We start from the raw sequence: 24,777 nt of genomic DNA on the forward strand, positions 1-24,777 counted from the left end.
GGACAGTTACCGCTCCTCTCGGGTTGCCTCTATTTCCCAGCGGGCACTGCGGGATGGGCGGAAGCTTGTGGTTCTGGTGCCGGTGGTGACGTGTGGCTAATAGGTCCTGTATCCGTGGCAGCGGCCAGTTGCGGTTACAGGAGAGAACTTCCCACGGACAGTCATCTGGGCCGCAGCGCGCCGCTGAGGCGGGTTGGCAGGTATGTCGTGATCTGAGGTCGGGGAACGTGGTAGACTGGGGACTAGAGAAGGCCGACGTGGCCCCGCGCTGAGAATTGGCAAGCCCAGGCCGAAAGCGGCGGTTTCCCACCCTCAGAATTTAATTGAGAGAGCGGGTTTACACCCAGCTCTGCCCTAGAGCGCGGCTCCCTACGATCTCTCCGGGAAACCGAGGCTCGGACAATGCAGGAGGGTAACAGTAAAGACCGCCGCGTCCTTCGCCCAGTGCTTCCTGACTGTGCCAGCGCCTTCTCCACACCCCACAGCCGCAACTGTTCTCAGTGCCTGCGGATCTGGGAGAGCCAGGGCGCGTGGAGCCAGTTACCGCCCTTATGCTTAGGAAACTTTGTCCCAGGTCCCTGGGACATGTTTGTGGTGGAAGCTGGGGGTAAGATGGGGATCTATTAGTCCACTGTGAACCATTTCACTGCAGCTCTTTCTTACCCCCCTCATTAAACTGTCCTTTCCGGCCATACACTCGATCCAGTCCAGATTCATGGCAATCGTGTTTGGCTTCTTTCTTCACTCATCTCCAAATTGCTGCATTAAGCATTCTATTACTAAATTCTATCGACGCAGAAAACATCTAGCTCGTCTTCAGCCTCAAGTCTTTTCTTCTGTTACAGCCTACTGTTTCCACATTGATTCATTCCGCAAACATTAACGGAGTGCCGCTTACCTGCAGGCAACCTGCTTAGATGCTAGGCTCACGGTGAAGAGTCTGGTAGGTGTGCCCCTGTGCCGCTGTTGCCTTTCCTCCGCTTGGCCAAGGCAGTGAGTGATCTTTCCAAACCTGGTGATGAGCACTGCTGGAATCCACTACCAGCTGTTACACCATTATAAAGATTCAAGTTCATTCCTGGGGCTTTCCCAGCATTTAACACCCACTCTAGTGTTAAATCGACCCTTGTTGTTTTTATCACAACAGCCCTTGTGTCAAATTCTAGCTTCAGGATCTTCCCATGTGCTTTTCCCTCTGTCCAGAATGCCTCTCTCCCACCTTCTCTTAGAAGATTTTTTTTGCACACGTTTAGGTCTCCTGTTATTTTATTTATTAATTTTTTTCTGAAGGCTTTTGTTAACCTCCCTCTGCCCACTGAGTTATGGTCTCCTGCAGCGGCTTCACAGAGCACTGAGCACGGTTCCTCACATTCTTATCACAGTTTGTGGTTATTTGCTTCCTTTCTGTCCAGAGACATTGTGCTCACTCTGTCCTTGGAGCAGGGATTCCACAGTTTTTTGAATAAATGCATGCAAACGCAGAAGGTGGTAGACGTTTAAATGGGTGTGTGCATCCTCATATTGAATAAACTTTGCTATAGTACCTGGTCCAGTTAATCCTTGGTAGCTCTTAAGTACTCAAAGTGGTCGTCCAAATAGGACAACACAAGAAGACAGGTTTTTTTTTTTTTTTTGTTTGTTTGTTTGTTTGAGGCGGGGTCTTAAGCAGCACAGGATAGCCTGGAACTTAGTGTGTAACCCAGGTTGGTCCTAAATTTGTGTCTGTGGTCCTCTGGCGCAAGCGCTAGAATTGGAGTCATGCTTGACTATTGCTGGCTTTTAACTAAAAACTTTTAATTCACCCAGATTATTTATTTATTTATTTTGTGGCATGTCGGTGCATACGTTTGGAAGGCTTTTTGGGGTACATAAATGGGGACTTATAACTGTGCTTATGGCTCACAGCTTAGGCCAGATGCACCCAAGTGAACTGCTGTTTTCATTTTTTTTCTCCTGTTGGCTTAGTGATATTTCTGTAAAATCACTTAATGCGGTAGTTTTTCAGGTTTACATGTCTGTTTTCCTCCAGCTACACTGTGCTGCTCCAGGGCAGGCACCATGTTGCATTCATCTTTACACCCAGCATCTAGCAGTGTTGGCATGTAGTAGGCACTCAAGCAATGTGTGTTGAGTGAACGATGCCTGTGACAAGCAACTGGACTTTACTCTTTCCTGCCCCTTGCTCCTATGACATACCTCCTGACTGCTACTGTCACCCCTTCAAAGCAGAACTTCTCTAGGGAGCCTGGAAGGGAAAAGGTGAGGCTGAGAGGTGGAGGCAGAGGGAGTGGGGAGTATGAGGAGGCTTGACATTGGTGTCTGGGGACTGGAGTGGGCTGAGGTGGAGCCTGGATTATCTTGGGTGTCTGGGATGAAATTCAGGTTGGGGCTGATTCTTTGCAGCTATGGCCAAGGATATCTTGGGGGAAGCAGGACTGCACTTTGATGAGCTGAACAAGCTTCGGGTGTTGGACCCAGAAGTTACCCAGCAGACCATAGAGCTCAAGGAAGAGTGTAAGGATTTTGTGGACAGTGAGTATCATTTGGAGACACGGTGCCATTCTGCTTTGGGCAAATTCATTACCCCACCTTGACAGTCACTCTTGGTCTGCAGAATGGAGTTGCTTGCTACCTGGATTGAGCCTGGTTTCTGGATTCCCATGCATACCCAACCTTCTCTGCTTGCCCTCTTATGCTGCCGTGGAGTCCCACATTTAGTCCCAAGCAACACATTGGACTGGGGGACAGGGGGTGGGTGTTTTTAGATGAACAACCTTAAAATTCATGATAGATAATTAGACTTGGAGGTGGGAAATGGAATTATATATTCTGATTTGATTTCTTGGTAGTCTTCATGGCAGGATCTGTGTTATTTGGAGTTAGAGGTGGTAACTGAGGTCTCCAGGAGCAGCTCAGCACAGTGGTGACCTTTGAGCCTCAGATCTCTAGGAGGCCCCTTTCCTAGCTGCTAAGCCAGCCCAGTGCCAGTGGGAAAAGCCAGATTAAGCTGGAGCAAGGGGTTTTCTTTCCTTTTTTTGAGGGTCTCACTATGTATGTTGTGTGTAGGTCTCGAACTCATGATTCTCCTAACTCAGCCTCCCTAGTGCTGGGGTTTCACACCTGAAGCAAGAGATTATGGACCATGGTTTTGTGACAGGTTTCATGGTATCAGTTCCCAGTTTAATGGTTGCTGTGTGCTGTGGCCCACTTCTCTGGCCTAGTTTCATAAAATGAAATAGGGTTCCAACATGCCAAGAGCATTGAAAAAAGTGAATGGGAAATGGGGCACCTAAATGATGTGAGTTTTCTACCAGCCTGGTTACAGGTGGGGATTCTCACACTACCTTTTATTGAAACCCAGTGTTGAGTCTTTGGCCAGTCCAGAGGCTACACTTGTGTCCAAGAGTCTTTTCTGGGAGAGGTAGCATTGGGCCCACCCTGGAGCTCATGCACAAAGTCTAGCCCTCACCCTGGCCCTCTTCTAGGGCTGACCAAATGGTGGCAGGCTTAGGTTGGTAGGCAGCAGGCTGCTGTGACACAGAAGGCAGTTAGCTGTGCCTTCCTTCCTTCAAAGGAATGCTAATGAGGATGTTTTCTTCTTTCCCTCAAAGAAATTGGCCAGTTTCAGAAAATAGTTGGTGGTCTGATTGAGCTTGTGGATCAGCTCGCAAAAGAAGCGGAGAACGAGAAGATGAAGGTAAGATCAGCAGTTGGCCTTGGCCAGGAATCCTGCAGGCCTTGTTTTTATTGTAGGGATGGTCGGCTCATTTATTTAACACAGGCGTTAACAGATGTTTAAAAGACTTACTTCATGAATGAATGTTTGTCTGCATGAATGTCTGTGCACATATATGTGCTTGTCTAGAAGCCAGAAGGTATCAGATCCTCTGGAGCTAGAATTAGAAATGTTTGGTTGTGAGCTGCCGTGAGTGCTGGTAATTGAATGTAGGTCCTCTGCAGACACAGCTAGTGCTTTTAATGACTGAACCACTTTTCCAGTCCCCAAATTTTTAGATTGATTGATGTCCCTACATAAATCAATCTGTGACTGTTTTGCCTACATGTATGTACATGTACTGTGTGTGTGCCTGGTGTTTATGCCCTTGGAGGTCAGAGAGGGTGTTGGATCCCCTGGAACTGAAGTTACAGATACTTGTGAGCCGCCATGTGGGTGCCTGCAGAACTGAACCTGGCTTCTCTCCAAGAGCAACCAGTGCTCTTAACCACTGAGTCCTCTCTAGCCTGGCCAGTACATACTTGGTACTCCTTTTGATCTTCATGGTAGGACTGGTGGGTGTTTACCCTCCTTTTATAAATGAAGCCATGAAAGATTGCCTGGTACAGATGACTTGGTAAAAGGCATCAGTGATGCCTCCCAATAGGCCACTGCATACACGTGCAGACCAGACTACTTCCTCTTGTCATTTTTCACCAAGCACTTTGGGATTAGTGGGTTAATAGACCTGAGTAGCCATTAAAACCGTGGTCTCTCCCTCTTGGAGGACTCTCGAGTTTAAACCGTGCCTTCTTTGGCAACGTTTCTCAGGCCATCGGTGCTCGGAACTTGCTCAAGTCCATAGCAAAGCAGAGGGAAGCCCAGCAGCAGCAGCTGCAAGCACTGATAGCAGAAAAGAAAATGCAACTGGAGAGGTAAGCACACCCTAAGCAGCGCTCAGCTGCAGTCTCCTTTCCTCCCTGCCCCCTTGTCTTCCGGCATCCTTTCCCAGGTGGAGCATGCCACTGAGGAGGGTCTTGTAGATCAAATTACATTTGATGAGAACAAAGTGGGGACTTGGTTAACGCCAGACCTCCCATGGTCTGAGCACAGGCTCCTGTAACAAGGGCTGAGGCCACCTCCTGGGCCTTCCCTAGGGATGGAGGTTTCCCCCTGGGTGGCTCCAAGTAGGGCTTTTAAAAATATTTATGTATTATGTATACAGAGGAGGGTACCAGATCTCATTACAGATGGTTGTGAGCCACCATGTGGTTGCTGGGAATTGAACTCAGGACCTTTGGAAGAGCAGTCAGGGCTTTTAACCTGAGCCGTCTCTCCAGCCCTGGGCTTTATTTCACACTCTCGCCTTGACTTCATAGCTCACCATTCTCGCAACTGTTTAAAGCTCTATACTCTCAAAGAATTGTCTTGTTTTTATTTCATTCTTTTCAGGGCGTCTAACAATTTTGTTTTTCAGGTATCGGGTTGAATATGAAGCTTTGTGTAAAGTAGAAGCAGAACAAAATGAATTTATTGACCAATTTATTTTTCAGAAATGAACGGAAATTTCCATTATTTATAGCAGGAAGGTAAAAAAGCACCCAAACCAACCACCTCTGTACCATTCCAGTGATTGACTGATGACCAAGTGTGTCACGGCAGTGTATAAGGAGGCAGTGTTGCTGTGGGATACCTGTGGGGTACCTCTGGGGCAGTGGCAAGGCAGCACAGGGCCTCACCTCTTGCATTCTCTGCACAAACTAAACAGCCTGTAAACTTTTTCTTTTTTTTGTAAATTCAAAAAGCTCTCAATGAAAAGCAATAAATACCATTAGCAAATGGCGTGGTCTTTCTTCTCTGGTGCTATGTGTGTGTTAGCACACCCTCTGAGAACTCAAGTGTTCTAACACCATCATCCACACAACAAACCAGGCAGTGATCTGCAGCTACCTTTATTTGGACCAGACATACAAGTCAGTAATAACCCCAGCAATGTGGCTTGTGAGAAACAGCAGCACTTAGCACCCACCAATCTTCTGTTTCTGTAAGGAGAGCCACTGAAGAGCGGACACACACTGGGACAGTCACTCTGGACAAACTGGGAAGACCAGGCAGAGAGGAAGGGCAAAGCTGTCTACTAGGCAGCCCAGTGGTGTGACGTCAGAGTTGGAAAGTACAAGTACTAGCAGGATGACCGGAAGATGGGGTGCCCTGGAAGTGGCCACCTTCCACTGTCAATATTTCTGGCATAGACTTGTGCTACAGTATCTTTTTCTCCCAGAGGTGAGGCACAGGCAGGAAACCATGGCAGGTTTCCATGGATGTTAAAGAGACAGAATTTGTGACATTCACGTGGCCTGAAACACCCACTGCTCATCTCTTGACTAGTGATCAGCTATAGAGGGCGAGTCGAGGATTTAGTTAGGTGTGTGCATTCTAGGTCAGGAGCTAACCGGCTTCTTCTCTGCCCGTTTTTTTAGCAATGCTGTGGCAGAACTTGGGCACCATTTTGCTGGTCCCATCCCTGCTGCTGGCCTGTTCAGTCCTTGGAAGGTGGGGCTTGGCTTGTGCCACTGTCTTTCCTTGTGCACTAGTGGTGGTGTTTCAAGGGCTGCGGAAACGTGGCTTCACAGCAGTTTTTCTTGTAGTGTCCAAAAGGCAGCTGGGCTGTGGGATCTCTCCCAGTGGGCTAGTGGCTGTTCCTTATTTTTTCTTTCTTTTCTCCTCATACTTGTAGTAAGGGTTCCGCAACATGAACAGGAGGAGTATAAGGGGGATGATTAAGTAGGGGGCATAGACACCTATGAGGGTTAGTCGTTCACGGAAATTCTTGGGTCTTTGTCCTTTGAAAGCAACATCTTTGGAGAAATCCTCAAGTAGAAATGTATAGAGGATTGGAATTAAAGTGGTTATCGTATGAACTGCATAGATGATTGCAGGGATTCGGATCCACCGGCAGCTTCCTGAAGCAGAGGAAGAAAAAAAGACAATTGGGTTAAAATCAGGTCTGGTGATTCCCAGGGTGTCTGGGACACACTATCCCATCCCTGCTTGTCTGCTCCCTCTCAGCTTGATGGTTCTGCCTCCTCTTGATGGAAAGTCAGACCACACACATGAAAATCTGGATGTCACACCACTCAACAGGCAAGCGTATGTGACTGCTAGGACCAGACCCAGGTCACCGAGGGTGAGGACTGGCGTATAGCTCAGGAAACGGGCAGCAAAATAGCTCGGCCAGTCTGATCTAAAACCCAGCAGCAGGGGACCCTGCCCCAGCACTCAAAGGATCCACATGAGCAAGGGTGCTCAGCTGGATCCTGGGCCTAGAAGATGCTAGAGGGAAGTAAGGTTTCCTACTCTATGAGCTTAGTCTCCAAGGATGGACACGGCTGCTTCATTTTAATTTAAGAAACTTTTAACTTTAATATTTTTAAAAATTTTTTAATTTAATTTAATTTAATTTGAGACAGGGTTTCTCTGTAGCTTTAGAGCCTGTCCTGGAACTCACTCTATAAACCAGGCTGCCCTCAAACTCCAAGATCTCTGCCTTCTGACTTCTGGGATTAAAGGCGTGTGCCACTATTGCCCGTCAACACTTATTTTTTGTCTGAGTGTTTTGCCTGCACTCATGTTGTGTGCAGTGTGGAGTTACAGATGGTTGTGAGCTGCCCTGTGGGTGCTGGAAACCAAACCCAGGTCCTTTAGAAGAGCAGCCAGTGCTTTTAACTGCTGAGCCTTTAACTCTTCAGCCTCTTCATCTCTCCAGGAATACATTTTAAATGAGAAATTAAGCTCTTCAGGGATTGGCTTGATGCTTCAAGCTTATAAGACAATATACTATCCTAAGTGGAAGGCAGGCCACAGATAAAAGAAACCGTGCGTGTATATGGTGGGTTAAAAGGAACAAGCTTATTCCTGGCCTCAGGTTTCACATCATGAGTGATGTCTAAGTAACTGAGGCAGCCCAGCTTATGGGACATGAGCTAAGCTACATTTAATGTCCCTGTGACATCTATGCTAGTGGAGACCAGATCCTTCAAGCTACAGGGGTTCACTCCTCCAAGAGATTTCTGAGCAAAACTCACATTGCCCACACTACCGACCTTTGAAGAAGGCGTAGGCTGCAATGGGGAAGAAGGGCAGCTGAAACACAAGCTCACAGAAGACGAAGGACTTGAACCACACTGGGGGGTCCTGCATCAGAGGGTCTTTGAACTCCTTAGAGTACCACCGCAGCAGGTTGCTGAACTGGAAAAAGACAGGATCCTGGTGAGTACTGCTACGCGGCCTGCACAGATTCAGTGGCTCCAGTGAACCAAGACCCCAGGCAAGAGTCCCTCCCAGTGCAGCCCTGGTGGCAGCGGTGACATGACTCTGCTGACATCCTTCCTAACGCTGTGACGCTTTAACAGAGTTCCTCATACTGCAGTGACCCCAACCATAACATTATCTTGTTACTACTTCATACTGTAATTCTGCTACTGTTACAAATCATAATGTAAACATCTGATATGCAGGATATCTGATATGCAACCCCCGTGAAAGTCATTTTACCCCCCCTCCCCAAGGGGTCATGACCCACAAGCTGAGAAACTGGCCTAGGTGGTCATTAATAAAAACTAGTCATAATTCAGATGTTACCTTCTCTGCACAGTAAGCTTTCATGGGCTCTTCCAACCTAGTCTTAGTGCTGCTGTGCATTTGTTCATGACTCTGTGATAGCACAAACCTAGGTATGTTCCTGAAGAACTATGGTAACTGCCACTTAGAAGCTTCTTGGGATGTTTAGCAAGTGACAATGACATTCTGCTAACATTTCTTGATAAGGAAATAAAAAATCTATCCTGATGTTTTCCCTTTCACAACTGTACACCTAGATTCCTCAAATGTAGAAATCAGTTGAATTTTCTTGGGGGCTGAGGTTGAGGGTAGAAGGGAAGTAAATCTAACCTCTGTGGAGACATTTCAATCCTAATATTACAAACACATTTCTTTTCATTCACTATCTTCAATCTTTTTTTCTTTAGAAGACCAGCTGGGTATTGGAACTACCCCCAAGTACACAGCATTAAGGTTCTGGCAAGGCCTGAGCCTGCAGTCTGGGAATAGCTCCAGCCTCACACTTGTAATCATCCGAACAAATCAAAGTTTGCAGGTCCATGCTGACTGGTTACAGACAGCAAGAGGCGGGACCTGCAGCTGCCCACTCTGCTAGACAGGAGCCAGAAGCCTAGGGGCCTGGAGGCTACTGCCAAAGGCCTGTCACACTCAGCATCCTGAAGCAAGGTCATCTGCAGCTATATGTCTGGGCTATATGAGGTCTTGTCTCAAAAAGGAAGCAAATTAGTGACAAAACAGCCTGGAGGTAACACGAATGCACCTTCAAAGCCAAGTGAGTGTCAGGACATGATGAATAATAAAGGCAACTCCAGGGTGTTTATCTTACAATGGAAAACCTAGGGTGATTTTTTTGTGTTAATTCCTAATCAAAAGATAAAGGGTGTGGTGGCACCTGGCAATCCCAGCACTTGGGAAGTGGAGGCAGGAGGATCAGGAGTTCAAGGCCAGCCTAGTTGGAGGCTAGGTGTGGGCTACAGACCTGTCTCCAAAACAAATAAAAAAACCCAAGTCACAGCAAAGACAGAGGCTAGCTACTGTGGAACAGAGGCCTTGTCACCACAAAAGCTTTTAAGCAAGCGCCAGAAACACTGTTGTGCTGGAGTCACAGACATCAGCTCGCTCAGCTTTCTACCCTCTGCGTCCTCCTGAGCACTTTTCAGGGCAGTAAGTGAAGGTTAAGGCAGCCTCTCTCGGGACTCCACTTCCTCATCTGTAAACTGAGCAAGTTAGACTAAATGGTTCTTTCCTTTTGCATTTTTTTGGTTTTTTAGCAGGGTCTCTTGTAACAGATTGGCCTTGACCTCCCGATCCTCTGCTTCCCAGGTGTTGGGATTAGAGATGTGCACCACCACACACAGCTTCACATTACAACTACTCGCTTGGCAAGATTGACTTCAGAGTCAAGTACTGACAGGCATTTCTGCCATTTGAATGTCACTGGAAACACTCCTCAGGTCTAGACAGATGTGCAGTACTGCAATGCTGAACTCCCAGTCAGCTGGAGCCCACAGGCCCTACCACCTGCCTTGTGCCAGAACAGGCTGGACAAAGAGTGGACGAAGACAAGGAGGGCCCTGTGGGAGGGTAGGACAGCAGGAGCTGGGGGCTCTGGGCAAGGCCTAAACACCAGCACAGTATTTCTCCATCTAATAAAATGGTGCTGGTGACCCTCAGCTGTGTTCAGATGCAGTGATTAATACATTCGGCCTGTAGAACAGTGGCTAAGATGAAGGCCTGTGTGTGGTGGTTGGTTAGTCCATACCCAAAGACACTCCAGTTTAACACGACCAAATCTAAGCATGCAACTGCTCAACATTTAAGCCCTGCACCCCAAGGTTTAAAGGAAAAAAAATGTCCATTTACACTACACCCTACCTGGAACACATAGTCTTTCTGAACTGGTCTGCTACTGAATCCTGCAGAGCCTCATTTAAGATTAGGATAGACTGCTTTCAGATCTATGGGCTCACACATTTCTCTTATTTTAACAGAACTGGTTCGCTCATTTGCAAGAGATTTCTACAAGATGCTTCCTTTCCTTTCTGTTTGAACCCAAGCTTAAGTCAAGTATTTCATAATGGTTTTCAGCCCTCCTGATCTGATTCAAACAAAGTTTGCAAATTTCAGCCCAACCACTGAGGCCTTCCACATTTTTAGGGAAAAACCCTAGATGAAAAGTTTTAGCTTTTTATAATTGTTCTTTTGGGGGTGTAAATTTGGGCTTTGCTGTTTGTTTTAGAGAGTCTTGCTCTGTAGCTTAGGTTGGCCTTGAGCTCAGGCATCCTTATCTCATAGCCTCCTGAGTGCCACCAAACCGGTTCTAAATTCAGGTATCATTCAAGACAAGAGGGAGCAGGGTATGGATCTTCCACAGCAGGGGGCCCACGTGTATGCCTTTACTAACCAACAATACAGACACACAGTTTTAGTCAGGACATCAAAAAGGCAGGGCCAGCAAGACGGTTCTGTGGCTAAAGTGCTTGGTGCACAAACCTGATGACCGAATCCACGATCCCAAACTCCTATAAAGATGGAAGATGAGATCTGACCCTACATTGTCCTGTGACCTCCACACAGGCACACAAGGGGAGACACAGCTAAAGGGCTAGACAGGAAATCCAGCACCATGCTCGTGTTACACACATGACCCATGCATGCTACATCCCTAGCTTGGAAGCTGATAAAAATTCATCAGATCAAATGTGAGATTGGGCACAGTGACAACAGGCCTTAAGTCAAGCACTTGGGAGGCAGAGGGAGGAAAATTCTGTGAGTTCGAGGCCAGCCAGGTCTAGATATTGAGTTACAAGACAGCTAGAGCTACACAGTGAGACACTGTCTCGAAAAACAAAAATAAATTTTAACTGGTGGTCTGTATAAGGCTGATCAAATTTTAGTAGTTTGAGGAGTGGTGATCAGGATGAGGACTAGCAATCAGGAAAGAAACAGGAGCTGTCAGGGAAACAGAGGCAGCTTTGAGTAGTGAGACCCTATCTCCAAAAGCTATCACTCTAGCCGCTCACGCCCGGACCCTCTACAGCTCAGACAGTGAATGCTGGGGGTCTGAGGCTAGCCTGTGCTAGCATGAGATACCCCCTCCCCCTTTTCTTTTCTTTCTTTTTTGTTTTTGTTTGTCAATACAAGATTTCTCTGTGTAGTCCTGGCTGTCCCTGAACTCCCTGAATGCTGGGATTAAGGGCATGTTGTCGCCACCTTCGTGGAGACCTCTTCTCAAAAAAAAAAAAAAAATTACCAAAATAAAAACAAGAGCCGAGGACAGTTCAGTAAGCAAAGCCCTGGGTTTATCTATTCTGCTACCAAAGCTCAAAGAAGTGGCAATAGGTGGCTGCCTTTCTTCAGGCTGATAACCAGTGCAGTTCTGGTGGTCTCTTTAGGTTTTCAGGCCCTTCTGTGGCAGCAGACTGATGGCACTCAAAGGTATCATGTCCTCACCATGCCTAGCAGGACCACAGATGTGTTATTCAAAGGGATCTTTTAATGTATTTATTACACGTGGCCTTAGAGAAGACGGGAAGTTGTGAATACAGATGAAGTGGCCATATGATGGATGACCGGCAGAGCCTGAGGTGAAAGGGCCACAAGCAAAGGTCAGGGGATAGAGCTCAGTGGCTAGACTGCATGGCAAGTGTGCCCTCAGCTCTGCAAAACAAGCCACCAGACACTGGCAGCATCACAAAGCTCCAAGGAGCGAGGAGCATATTTCCCCTTACAGCCCGGGGCCTATCATTTTAAATTTCTAACCTCCAAACAGCCAAAGAGTAAATCTGGGGTAAAGTAAGCCACTGCATCTTTGACCGCGTGTTAGAGCAATGATACAAAACGACATGACTTGTTTATAGACACACATAGTGTTTCTTGGTGCGGGGATTTGAACTAGGGGCCTCATGCATGCTGGGCAAATGTTTTCACCAAGGAGCCACACCTTAACCCCACAACTTAGCTTTGAGTTTACTATCTAACCTATTCTTTCAAAGCTGTGGCTGCAGTAACCCTAGTTACTGCCCTCCCGCAATGTACTCAATGAACTGTTACTTTAAAGGAAGAAAAGTTGGAGCCATAGAGCCCTAAACATGCCAAGATACTCAGGCCGTTCTTGGAAAAGCCAAGTGCTCTTGCTACATACTACCTACAGTTTTCCCATGGGAAAGGTCAAAGGCCTTTCTAGTCATGTGGTTCCACAAACAAGCCAGAGACTGAAGGGGCTGGGGTGACTGCTGAGCGCCTCTCCTAACCTTGGGTGAGCAACAACTTCCAGTGATGCAGCTACCCAGACCCCTCTCAGAGGACACAAGGTACATACAATTTTGCAGACACCTTTGAGAATTCATGAATTTCAGATTAACGACTGCCGTGCAAAGAAGAAACATTTAAAGAGCATTTCAGAGGCAAAAATCAAACCTTTTTGTTTGTTTGTTTGTTTGTTTCTCAAGACAAGGTTTCTCTGTGTAGCCCTGGCTGTCCTGGAACTCACCCTGTAGACCAGGTTGGCCTCGAACTCAGAGATCCCTCTGCCTCCGCGCCACTACCGCCAAGCAAACTAAATCTTTAGGTGGATAAATCAGTCTGCCTGTAGTTTGGAGAAGCATGCAGAAATTCCCTGGAAGGTTACAGATTCAGATAAAGCGGGGAGATCACTCAAGTTTGGGTCAAAGGATGCAGCTCACTCCCAACCCAATTCAAACAGCCCACCTGAAAAGGCATTTCCTCACCTCTCCTGAAGCAGACCCAGGTATGAATACCACGCAGACTAACCATGGGCAAAACCGTTCAGACAGCCTTGAATCTACTCGGGTTTTTTTTTTTCCCTCTGGGGTTACACTGGACTTTTAAAGCCCATCCAAACATAACTTTAACAAAATCCAACAGGTGACAGACTGGTTCACCCAGGCAACTTCCCTTCGCTCCACAGTTGGAACAGTGGGCGCGAAACACACCCAGAGGGCAAAAGGTTTGCAAAGGTTTGGCGAGTAAATGCAGCTCGAACCCAGGACCGTCTGAGTGCTAGGCATGCACCCTACCACTGGGCTGACAGGAACAAAGCGCTGGTCTTTGGCTTGTTAGACCCAGCCTGGGCCCACGTCAGGCACCGAGCCCACGGGAACCGCGACGGCCACGTGGGGACCCCCGGGCCCTCACCTCCTGCGGGTACAGTTCGGGCGGCAGCACCACCTGCAGGTCGATGAACAGCGTGACGGGGATATGCGAGACGAAGTAGAGGCCCAGCAGCCACTCGACGCAGCGCCTGGCGGCCGCAGCCCCCATCTTCCGTCCCGTCGGTTGGGATGCGGCTGACACGCCAGCGCCCAGAGCCCGCGACGTGGGAAGAAGCCCGGCGCCCGCGCTGTGGGCCGCGGGGACCCGCCCCCGGCCTACGCAAGCCGCTCCCATTGGCCGAAGGGACACCGAGCGGCGCGCGAGTGGGCGGTGGCTCCAGGGGGCCCGCCCACTGCCTACCCGGGCTATAGTTTGAGCGACGGCTTCCCAGCTGCTCCCATTGGCTGCTGGGAGCGCCGCGCGAGGGGGCGGGGCTCGAGCCGTCCACGTCGGCGGGTTCGCGTGCAGGGTGGTGGTGGCCGTGCCGCGTATCTTTCGTTTAGCCGGGTTCTCTTCCGGACCCGGATCTGCGGCCCGTGGATGCAGTGACGGTGCCGGAGTGCCACGAGACTGGCCTTCGCGCTGGCTCCAAAATCACTGCCCAGCCCACAAATAACGAGCTTATATCCCCGGCCCTGCTAGGCTTGGGACTAGAAGGGGGCTGCCGTTCACTGAGAAGAGGGGGCACGGGAAGTGGGTTCAAAGGAAATCAATTCAGTTTGGGCTTGCAGACACTGAGCAAGGTTAGGACTTGGGAGTTGGCTCAAGGGGAGCGCACTTGCCTAGCACTCAAGGAGTCCTGGGTTGTTTCACCTGCGTGATTTGAAACAGACTCTTTCCCCCTCCACCCCCTCACCCCCCAAAGTGCTGGCAATGGGTAGACCTCTCTGAGGTCTAGGCCAGCCTGGTCTACCTAGGAGTTACAGGCCAGCCAGGGATAGAGACCCTGTCTCAAGCCAAAACAAAGACCTTGAGTAGGCTGCAGCATCTGGGTGAACATGCCTAACCGGCAGGTGGAGGAACCTGGTGACTAGATTTGTAAGACAGCGATCTAAGTGGGTTGGAGGGTAGAGAGCAAAGTGCATGTAAGATGTCTAGGGAGCTCGAACCTCGGGCCAACAAGAGACTGGTCACAGGAAGGAGTGGAGCGGCCGCATCGCAGGCGCTGTCTGGCTGTAGAGCAGTGAATCATGAGGTGGGGAATGGAGTCTGGGAGTACAGACAGCTGGTCATAAAGGGGTGGAGAGACGGACTCCAACATGGCCTCTTTCTTTCCTATTTATTTTTTGAGACAGCCTCTCATTATGTAGCCCTGTTTGGCCTGCAACTGGCTGTGTAGACCAGGCTAGTATGGACCTCCCAGAGCTCCACCCTGCCTCTACCTACCAAGTTCTGGGATTCAAGTCATGCCCCAGCGTGCCCATTTCAATGAATCGGACTATGGTGTTTAAATGAGCTGGACTGTGGTGGCGCACGCCTTTGATCCCAGCACTTGGGAGGCAGAGCCAAGTGGATCTCTGTGAGTTCCAGGACAGCCTGGACAATCAAAGCTATGCACAGAGAAACCCTGCCTCCAAGAAACAAAACATGTTTAAATGGGTTCGAAGTTTCTGCCCATAGAGGAGGAAAAGAGGGCAGAGATTAGGATTAGGCCAGGTAGTCTGAGTCCTAAGGGGTTGGCAATGCGGAAGTGGGTGGCCCTTGACTTGGAGACCCCTGTCTCCTAGGCTGTTTCCTCCAGTGTGGGGTCTGCTCAGGAAAATGATGTTGCATGCACCAGGGAGGGGGTGGTCAGAAAGATAAAGGTGATCTGAAGGTGGACCAGAGTGGTTGAAGTGATCCAGTGTGGGACCCGAGGAGGGCAGGGAGAGATGAGGCCATGGATGCTGGTGACCGGGAGAATGTCGAGAGGTAAATGGCTTAGGCCCTGCTGAGGAGCCAGTGGGCCAGGAGTTTGGGACGTTCTGCCTTTAGGGGGAAGGTCTTTGGAGATGTGGCCTGTGGACAAAGTACTCAGTGCCACCAGGCAGTAACAGAGGGAGGTGGGTGAGGGCAGAGATGTGGCCTTGGGGAGCAGGAAGGCTGGTGACCTGGCTTTAAGGAATGTGGGAAAATGAACAGCCTGTGCTGTGGGGAAGCTAAGCCCTAGACAAAGCCAGGTGCCAGTTTCTGAGGTGACTGCTGAGGGTGTGGAGGACAGTGAGGAGGGTGGAGAGAGAAAACAGCAGCCTGCAAGGTCTGAGTAGATGACTGTTGGAGCCCATTCAGGTTTCCTAGTGGCTTTACCCAGCAGGTCTGCATAAAGAGGATGATTGGACCATGGGCCAGAGTACCAGGTGCTTGGGATGGTCTGCACTTGGCTGTGCTCCGGGGATTCCTTTAAAGACCTTAAGGCAGAGACAGGGCCCGATGAATTAGGATCCAGGCCCTCTCGAGGCTATCCTGTATTTTTTATCTTATTCTTCCCCCTATATATCCGTCTAACTAATATTTCCTGCTGCTTCTACTCAAGAGTACTCTGGGGAAATGTGGGGGATGGTGAGGGATGACCAATGAGAACAGGATTCCACCCAGGTTGGCTTGCCTAGGCCCTCTGGGTCAGAGAATGAATGTTCAATATCCAGAACCTTTTAGAAATGCTCCAAAGTAATTTTTCTAAAACAAAACAAATGAACCCAAGACAGAACAAAAGGTTAATACCAAAGGAACTTCAGGCCACTGAGGAGAGTCTGTCTGAAGAAAGGCTTTAAGGAAAAGCTGTTGCCCATCCTCAGCTCAGGCCTCCAGTTCTATGTGAACAGCCTCCCTTTCTCCCATCTCTAAACCATCTATGTGGATGTGAAGTCCTCAGAGGGCCCAACAACTCGTGAGGAAACAGACGCAGTGTTTGTCCAGGTCACAACGTAACAAGGCAAGAGTGGCACCTGCCTCCAGCCTCGGACTCTTCATGGTGGAAGTGGTGTTTAGTTCAGGCCTTCCCTCTGTCCCTTCTCCACAAGCGTCCTCTCCAGACGAGGCCCAGGAAAGGCCCGGTCAGGTTGGGGTCACTGTACCCAGCTATATTCAGATAAAAGACCGGCTCTCTCAGAATAGCCCTGAGGACTGCAGCACCCCGTAAAGCATGAAGAGTGTAGACCCCTGGACTCCATCCTAACGGAGGCTTCCGGCTTCAGAAGTGTGGGGCCCCAGGCAGGTTTCTGCCCAGGGAATAAGGCAAGTGGACAGCTGTTGGTGTAACAAACCCAGCCAAGTTTGTTATCTACAGATAAAGGTTTCAAGGCCAAATGCTTCCAGCCAAAGGCCCTACGTCCAAAATATCACCCCACCCCCAGCTGTGGTCTTGTTTTCAGTTTTAGTGCGAGATCAGAGGTTCTTTTTTCTTTTTCTTTTTCTTTTTTTAAAATTTTTGTTTGTTTTTTAAGATAGGATCTCTTTATGGAGCCCAGGTTGTCCTGAAGTTCATGCTACAGACCAGGTTTGCCTCTAACTTACAGAAATCCACCTGCCTCTGCTTCCCGAGTGCTGGGATTAAAGGCATTCCACACCTGGCTTTTTTTTTTTTTTTTTCATTTTTGAATTAAAAGGTTTGTTTTTAAAATATATTTTAAACCATCTTTTAAGATTATTTGTTTATATTATTAGTGTCCTGTAAGAGTATTGGATCCCCTGGGACCAGAGAGTTACAGACAGTTGTGAGCTACTATGTGGGTGCTGGGAATTGAACCCAGGTCCTCTGGAAGAGCAGCCAGTACTCTTAACCAGAGTCATCTCTCCATTCCTCCATTTGTTTGTTTTTGAGGGTTTCTCTGTGTAGCCCTGGCTATCCTGAAACTCGGAATGTAGACCAGGCTGGCTTCAAACTCAGCAATTCAGCAGCTTCTGCTTTCTGAATGCTGGCATTAAAGGTGTGGACCACGCCTAGCAAAAGTTTGTTTTGTTTTGTTTTTTAAATCTTTTAATCTGTGTCTGTCTGTCTGTCTGTCTGTCTCTGTGTGTGTATGTGTGTAGGGCACAGGCATGTGAATACAGTGCCCACAAAAGCTGGAAGAGGATGTAAGGATGCCCAGGAGCTAGAGTTGCAGGTGGTTGTGAGCTGCCCAGTGTGGGTTCTGGGAACTGAACTCAGGCCCTCTTCAAGAGTGGTATACATGGTTCACTGGTGAGCCATCTCTCCAGCCCTAAAACTGAAATTATTAATTTCAGGAAGTCACTCATGTGGCCCTGGAGAGACTGGAGGAGGGGGATACAGCTACTCTGCAGTCACCATGGTGCTCAGTGACTTCCCTGTCTTCCTGGGAAGAGACTGTGCTTAAGGCCTTTGTAAATTATTTGAATACCAGGCCTTTTACATTAAAACAACAACTAGACACAGCAAAGCACCTTACCCGATGTGTGGAATCAGTGTAACCAAGTCGATCCAAGTATGGTGATATACAGACACTGTACAGCGTCCCAGATGTGTGTCACTAACAAGTGGGAATTAATTCAAACACAGCTTTAGCGTTCTGAAAACCTTAGTCAGTGGGGAGCAGAGTTACTGGACTTACAAAAGCTAGCAGAGAAGTACACATGACTCCACAGCCTTACACTTACGAAAACCACAAGCAATTGTTTTCTCTACTAAATAAATATGTCAGCACAAAGATCTCTGAAAAATTATTTGCAGGCCCAGCATGATGATACGTGTCTAGTCACAACACTTGAGAGGCAGAGGCAGCAGAATCGGGAGTGCATGGGCGTACATACTTGGCTACATGGCAGGTTCAAGGCCAGTCTAAACTACATGAGACCCTGCCTTAAAAAAATTGGAATTGGGCTGGAGAGACGGCTTAGAGGTTAAGAGCACTGGCTGCTCTTCTATAGGTCCTGAGTTCAATTCCCAGCAACCACATGGTGGCTCACAGCCATCTGTAATGAGATCTGGTGCCCTCTTCTTGCCTGCAGACATACACACTGGCAGACCATTATATACATAATAAATAAATCTTTAAAAAAAAAATGGGGGCTGGAGAGATGCCTCAGGACAAGAGCACTGGCTGCTCTTCTATAGGTCCTGAGTTCAATTCTCAGCAACCACATGTTAATCTCTATAATTAGATTTGGTGCCCTCTCCTGGTTTGCAGGCATATATGCAAAGAGAATGCTGTTAACATAATAAATAAATGTCTTTAAAAAAGAAGTGTATGGGGTTGAGGATTTAGCTCAGTGGTAGAGCGCTTGCCTAGCAAGCACAAGGCCCTGGGTTCGATCCTCAGCTTAAAAAAAAAAAAAAAAAAAGTGTATGTATATTATTTGAGACAAACACTTTAGTGCCCCCTAGTGGTAGGAAGGGGATTCTGGCATAATACTATCCTAGGTGGAAGGGGCGTGGAGGAGGCTCCGGCTAGATTAGGCTTTACCCACTTATGGCAACTGCACAGAGCTTTCCTCTGTCCCTGCTTCCCTCTGCCCTCCACTTAACCCACACCTCCCTCCTCACCACAGCAGCCTGCCTCCTCCATCCCATCCTTGTATATTTTAAGGCTCAGGTGATGGTCACCCATGCTTTGCCTCTTTTTTTTTTGTTTGTTTTGTTTTGTTTTTCGAGACAGGGTTTCTCTGTGTAGCTTTGTGCCTTTCCTGGAACTCACTCTGTAGCCCAGGCTGGCCTCGAACTCACAGATCTGCCTGCCTCTGCCTCCTGAGTGCTGGGATTACAGGCATGCGCCACCACCGCCCGGCTCAAGTACATTTTGATGGTGGAGGTGGACTTAGTGGCCCACTCCTTTATGACTCACCCCCTCCCTCTCAACTCCATGTCTCCCTTTTTATAGTTCACCGATTGTGCTGACCACACACACCAGTGTACATACCACACTGCTGAGAGCTGTCCCGTCGTGCCCAGAAGATAGATTCACTCTGGTCCTTCCCAACCTCTGGCTCTCACAGTCTTTCCAGCCACCTTTTCTCAGTGGTCCCTGAGCTTAAATGTGGTATGAGGAGGAAAGGAATAATGGAAAGAGAGGTCTCAGTGAGGAGGGGGATGGGAGGGAGGGCAGAGTGGAGGAGGGGATCAGGAGAAGGATAACCAACACTGAAGATCTTTGAAAAAGCCATATGGAAGCCTGTTTTATAAGCTTCCTAAATACCTAAATATATACGGTGGCATATGCCTTTATTTTTAAAGATTTATTTGTTCTTGTATATGGGTACTTTGTCTGCATGTATATCTGCACAACAGAAGGCATCAGGCAGTTGGGAGCACCCATGTGGGTGCTGGGAATTGAACTCAGGACCTATCAGAAGAGCAGTGAGTGCTCTTAACCACTGTGCTATCTCTCCAGCCCCTGGCATATGCCTTTAATTTTAACACTTTGAGAGGTAAAAGCAGGCAGATCTCTGTGAGTTCTAGACCAGCCTGGTCTACTTAGTGAATTCCAGTCCAGCCAGAGCTACAAAGTGAGACCCTGACTCAAAATAAACAAACAAATAAAAAACATACATTCATAAAAGTTTAATTGAAGTTACCATACACAGAAGATAAGAAGCCGTATGTCGCCAAATAAAAAGTCCTATGCCAGGTATGGGGTACCTTCCCTTCAGGTATATCTTTAGAGGTGTCCTGGGACCCCCAACACAATACAGGCTATTCCCACTGCTCTTGGTTGCCACCAGAACTTGATGGTAAGACTATTGCCAACGACACCACACTTTGGCCACAGGACATGGAGAAATCAAGATGATCCTGACCAGGAAGCGCCCTCCTTACTGGCTAGCTGCCACAGTACCAGAAGGTGATAGGCAGGCTGCCAGGGGGTGGGGAGTAGCAATTAGCAGTCTGACCCAGCTGTGAACCCTATGAGCTGCACTAATGACCAGTGTGGCAAGATATGTCAATGGATACAATAGTGGCCTGGGATAACCAACCACTTTATTAGGTTGAAGGCCTGTCACACAGGAAGAAACACAGGCCTGGTACTGTAAATGTATCCAAGAATCCATGGTTGAGGAGCTCACATGCCCCGGTGTGAACCCATTGCTATTATTCTGCTACACGGACATAGCATCAAACTGCCCTCTCTATTTGTATCTCTATACCCATGCATGGGTTCAGTTCTCAGACCTCATCAGAGACGTGTCTTTGTGTGGTAGACATCGGAGATCCTCAGGCCTCTGTATGTGCCACTATGCCCAGCTTTTATTTATTCACTTTGTGTGTGTGCATTTGGACACGTGAGGAGGGCAATGCTTTCTTCTACCCAGTCGACCCCAGGGATCCAACTCGGGTTGCCAGGTTTGGTAGCAGGCATTGTCACCCACTGAGCCATACCACTGGCCCCATTTATTGTTGGTTTTTTAAAAATCTTTTTCTCCTTTTTCTCTTTGCTCTTTTTTGTGTGTGGGGGGGCACCACCCAGCTCCCAAATAAATCACACACAGAGGCTTATTCTTATATTTTTGGTTGTGAGCCTAGCCTTTAATGGCTGAGTCATCTCTCCAGCCCAAGGCTTATTCTTTTTTTTTTTTTTTTTTTTTTTTGATTTATTTATTTATTATGTATACAGTGTTCTGCCTGCATATATGGCTACAGGCCAGAAGAGGGCACCAGATCTCATTACAGGTGGTTGTGAGCCACCATGTGGTTGCTGGGAATTGAACTCAGGACCTTTGGAAGAGCAGCCAGTGCTCCTAACCACTGAGCCATCTCTCCAGCCCTTCTTTTCTTTTCTTTCTTTTTTTTTTTTTTTTTTTTTGATTTTTCAAGGCAGGGTTTCTCAGTGAAACAGTCCTGGCTGTCCTGGATCTCACTCTGTAGACCAGGCTACCTCAAACTCACAGAGATCCGCCTGGCTCTGCCAAGTGCTGGGATTAAAAGCGTGCGCCACCACCGCCTGGCCCAAAGCTTATTCTTAATTATAAATGCCTGACCTTAGCTTGGCTATTGTAGCCAGTTTTTTTTAACTTTAAATGAACTCATCTACGTTTTGCCTCTGGGCTTATCTCTTTTCTTACTTCCGTACATCTTGCTTTCACTCTCACTCTGTGGCTGTCTGTGTGGCTGTGTGGCTAGCCCCTAGCACCCTCCTCTCCTTGTTCTCTTGCTCTTTCTGCTTTCAGATTTCTCCTTCTATATATTCTCTCTGTCTGCCAGCACCACTTATCTTTTCTCCTGCCTTCCTATTGGCCATTCAGCTCTTCATTAGACCATCAGGTGTTTTAGACAGGCACAGGAACGCAGCTACACAGAGTTAAACAAATGCAACATAAAAGAATGCCACACATCTTTGCATTATTAAACAAATGTAACACATCTTAAAATAATATTCTACAACACCCATTAGCTTCTATAAATATCCAGAATGTAAGTAGTTCAGGCTTATCCAAGATCTCTTGGCCAGCCACTATCCAAGCTACTCTTCTGCCTTTGTGTAACTGAAATCATGGACAGGATCGAAAGAGTAAATATGGCCATGTTCTAATTAAGCTTGATCCAAACAGTGATCAGCTTCACCTATGCTCTTCATGGTCAAAGCCTAGTGGCCATAAAGTAAGAGAGAGCATGGGAAGGATCACATCATAGTTCTAAGGCAATTACACCTTCTTCCCTTCCTTCAGAGGTTATTTAGATACCTGACCACATTTTGTCACTAGGGGGCGTGAAAATCCAGACTAGCTGCATGCCTGCAGTCCATCAACTGGGGCCAGTTCCTATGCAGAAATTTTGGTGACTCTCACTATGTATGAATCTGCTGGAATCTTAGAAAAAGGTGTGCTGGATAAATGGCAACATTAATAAATTATTTCCCAACTAGTAGCAAATAACAGGGCAAAGACCATCAACAGATGTCACTGTGTGCCATTTGCTGAAGAATAAAATGTGATCTCAAAGTATTTCTCCACATGGGTGTGGTGCCCACTTCTGTAATCCTAGTGCTTGGGAGGCAGAGGCTGGGAGATCACGGGTTCAAAGACAGACTCCATTGCTCTGCCTTAGAAAAGCCAAAACCAATTTCTCCACAGGTTAGTTAATACAAGAGAAGAGGGGGTCTCTTGCACAGTGTAGACCTCTGGTAATCAATGTTGATCACATGATCATACAAATTATCACCCAAAATATGACAAAATATTTGTGCCTCCTGATGGGATGGAATGGGGGCAAACCACTCATGTCCCCTTAAAAAGTATCATCGACACACATACCCTCCACCTCATGTGAGGTTTATTACTGAATTTTACTTAGGGTTTAGGACTCACAGGGGAGCCTTCAGGAGCGCAGGACCTGCCACTTGCCCAGGGGACCACGACAGGGAATATATTTGATTCCACAGCCACTAGCTACTATGTCTTCAAATTCATCTGTGTTAAACTTGGGTAAGCCCCACTTTCTTGAGATGTGGATCTAGTGGCCAAGGAACTTGAGCCTGGTTCTACACAGGGTCTCAATCGCGTGTTCCTTATCCTGTATTTTGGTGTGGATGGACATGATAACTTGGCCACTGTGCCCTGGGGCCTTCCAAAGGCATCCTGTATATCCATGGGACTAGGGACTGGGGACAATACTGAGATCAGAGACATGAACAGTCACCAGAAAATTGTCTCCAAGGCTTCTCAGAGCAACCTATATTCGTAACAGGCCCATGCATTCCCAAGGAGACTGCCATTTGCAGCCACCACACACAAGCCTGATAGTCTTTCCAAAAATGTTTAACAGATATCTAAACCCGAGGAAACAAACTGACTATATAGATCTTTGTCTATCTTCCTTCATGACAGCTGGCTCTGCCTTTTCTCTTCTTTTTATTTTTTAAGATTAGTTTATTTGATTTTTTTTTTTTTCCTGAGACAGAATTTCTTTGTGTAGTCTTGACTGTCCTGGAATGAGCTCTGTAGAACAGGGTGGGCTTGAACTCACAATGATCAGCCTGCCTCTGTCCCCTGAGTGCTGGGATTAAAGGCGTGTGCCACCACCGGGCAGATGTGTGTGTGTGTGTGTGTATGTATGTGGCTGTTTTATCTGAATACATATCTGCACACCAGAAGAGGGCATCAATCCCACTGGACTAGTTATAGATGGCTGTGAGCTGCCATGTGAGTGCTGGGAATTGAATTAAAGACCTCTGGAAGAGCAGCTAGTGAACTTAACCACCGAGCCATCCCTCCAGCCCAGCTCAATGCCTTTTCTACTAGCACTAAAAAGAAAACCAATACAAGGTCTGATCCTTGATCCTGAATTGGGGGTGAACACCTCCAAGTGAAATTTGGAGGACAACTGGAGAATCTGGATATGTAAAGTAGTGAGTGCATCATGTGGTGATGTAGGTCAGCAGGTTCAAGTGTTTGTGTGCAAACTGGATGACCCCAGTTCAATCCTTGGAACCCACACTTCCTACCAGATAGAAGAGACAGGAGGACCAAAATCTCAGGATTACAGCCAGACAGCAACCAGAACAAAAGCCAGATGTGGCCGTGAGCACCGTCAGTCCCAGCATGAGGGAGGCAGAGGCAAGTGGATCTCTCTGAGTTCGAGGCCAGCTTGGTCTACAGAGTGAGTTCCAGGACAGGCTCCAAAGCTACAGAGAAACCCTGTCTTAAAAAACCAAAAACAGCCGGGCGACAGTGGCACACACCTTTAATCCCAGCACTTGGGAGGCAGAGGCAGGCAGATCTCTGTGAGTTCGAGGCCAGCCTAGGCTACCAAGTGAGTTCCAGGAAAGGCGCAAAGCTACACAGAGAAACCCTGTCTTGAAAAACCAAAACCAAAAAAAAAAAAAAGGAAAGAAAAGAAAAGAAAAACCCAAACAAACAAACACCCTCAGTTTCCTGTGTCAGATTTCCAAGGATGACAGGCAAATAGATAGGCACCACTCCTGAACTCAAAAAAAAAAAAATTATTTTTTTGAAGTCAGAATTGTACTTTTTAAAAAGACAAAGTTTTATTATATAGATTGTGGTTTTGTTTTTTTTTTAGCCCTGGCTGTCCTAGAACTCACTCTGTAGGCCAGGCTGGCTTCAAGGCGTGCACCACCACCACCACCACCACCACCACCACCACCACCACCACTCGCTCTCGACTGAAACTTTTACTTCTTTTCCTCAGAAAAAAACCACGAAAATTGTTTTGCATTTTAGGGGGTTAGGTCTTCTGTCCCAAGCTGGTCTTGAACTTACTATGTAACTTGTTTCACTGAGTATAAATCTGTGAGGCTCAGTCACCTCCTTATCACCTATCAGAACTGCTCCCCATGTAAGCCTGAATGATATTCCTTTTATGGATATACCAGCTTATCCCTTGATGGACACGAGAGGGTCTGCCTCTGTAGTAATGCTATGAGAGCCACCGTTCTTTC

At 47.6% G+C, this 24,777-nt stretch overlaps 2 protein-coding genes and 1 pseudogene across 4 annotated transcripts; 1 reads left to right on the plus strand and 2 right to left on the minus strand.

The window, feature by feature from the left end:
- The first annotated feature begins 19 nt into the window (after positions 1–19).
- Positions 20–5,554, plus strand: Ift20 (intraflagellar transport 20). 3 transcript variants are annotated; one of them, XM_036197114.1, is made up of 7 exons: positions 22–200; positions 846–943; positions 2,030–2,259; positions 2,404–2,532; positions 3,612–3,697; positions 4,547–4,650; positions 5,193–5,554. In XM_036197114.1, the coding sequence occupies exons 4-7, from the start codon at positions 2,406–2,408 to the stop codon at positions 5,272–5,274; spliced, it is 399 nt and encodes a 132-aa protein (XP_036053007.1). In that variant the 5' UTR covers positions 22–200; positions 846–943; positions 2,030–2,259; positions 2,404–2,405; the 3' UTR covers positions 5,275–5,554. The 3 variants fall into 3 exon arrangements, with proteins under 3 accessions (XP_036053009.1, XP_036053007.1, XP_036053008.1); XM_036197115.1 differs by lacking the exon at positions 846–943; XM_036197116.1 differs by lacking the exons at positions 846–943; positions 2,030–2,259 and having other exon boundaries at positions 20–200.
- Tmem97 (transmembrane protein 97) lies at positions 5,241–13,713 on the minus strand. The gene is made up of 3 exons (XM_036197113.1): positions 13,493–13,713; positions 7,819–7,963; positions 5,241–6,678 (listed from the first exon to the last, which is right to left on the minus strand). Exons 1-3 carry the CDS (start codon positions 13,616–13,618, stop codon positions 6,419–6,421), a joined length of 531 nt encoding a protein of 176 aa, XP_036053006.1. The 5' UTR covers positions 13,619–13,713; the 3' UTR covers positions 5,241–6,418.
- Positions 13,714–23,020: 9,307 nt separating this feature from the next.
- LOC118590504 lies at positions 23,021–23,136 on the minus strand (annotated as a pseudogene).
- Positions 23,137–24,777: the final 1,641 nt, after the last annotated feature.

Source organism: Onychomys torridus, chromosome 8, assembly GCF_903995425.1.
Source record: "Onychomys torridus chromosome 8, mOncTor1.1, whole genome shotgun sequence".
In the NCBI taxonomy this organism is placed as follows: Eukaryota; Metazoa; Chordata; class Mammalia; order Rodentia; family Cricetidae; genus Onychomys; species Onychomys torridus.

Bases quoted from the DNA above. Each gene is read 5' to 3' on its own strand.
- Tmem97 (XM_036197113.1), bottom strand. From the start codon at position 13,618: ATGGGGGCTGCGGCCGCCAGGCGCTGCGTCGAGTGGCTGCTGGGCCTC. The intron at 7,964-13,492 runs GTGAGGGCCCGG...GTCTTTTTCCAG, and splicing joins CCGAACTGTACCCGCAGGAG to TTCAGCAACCTGCTGCGGTG. The intron at 6,679-7,818 runs GTCGGTAGTGTG...CCTCTGCTTCAG, and splicing joins AGCCTACGCCTTCTTCAAAG to GAAGCTGCCGGTGGATCCGA.
- Ift20 (XM_036197116.1), top strand. From the start codon at position 2,406: ATGGCCAAGGATATCTTGGGGGAAGCAGGACTGCACTTTGATGAGCTG. The intron at 2,533-3,611 runs GTGAGTATCATT...TTTCCCTCAAAG, and splicing joins GTGTAAGGATTTTGTGGACA to AAATTGGCCAGTTTCAGAAA. The intron at 3,698-4,546 runs GTAAGATCAGCA...AACGTTTCTCAG, and splicing joins CGGAGAACGAGAAGATGAAG to GCCATCGGTGCTCGGAACTT.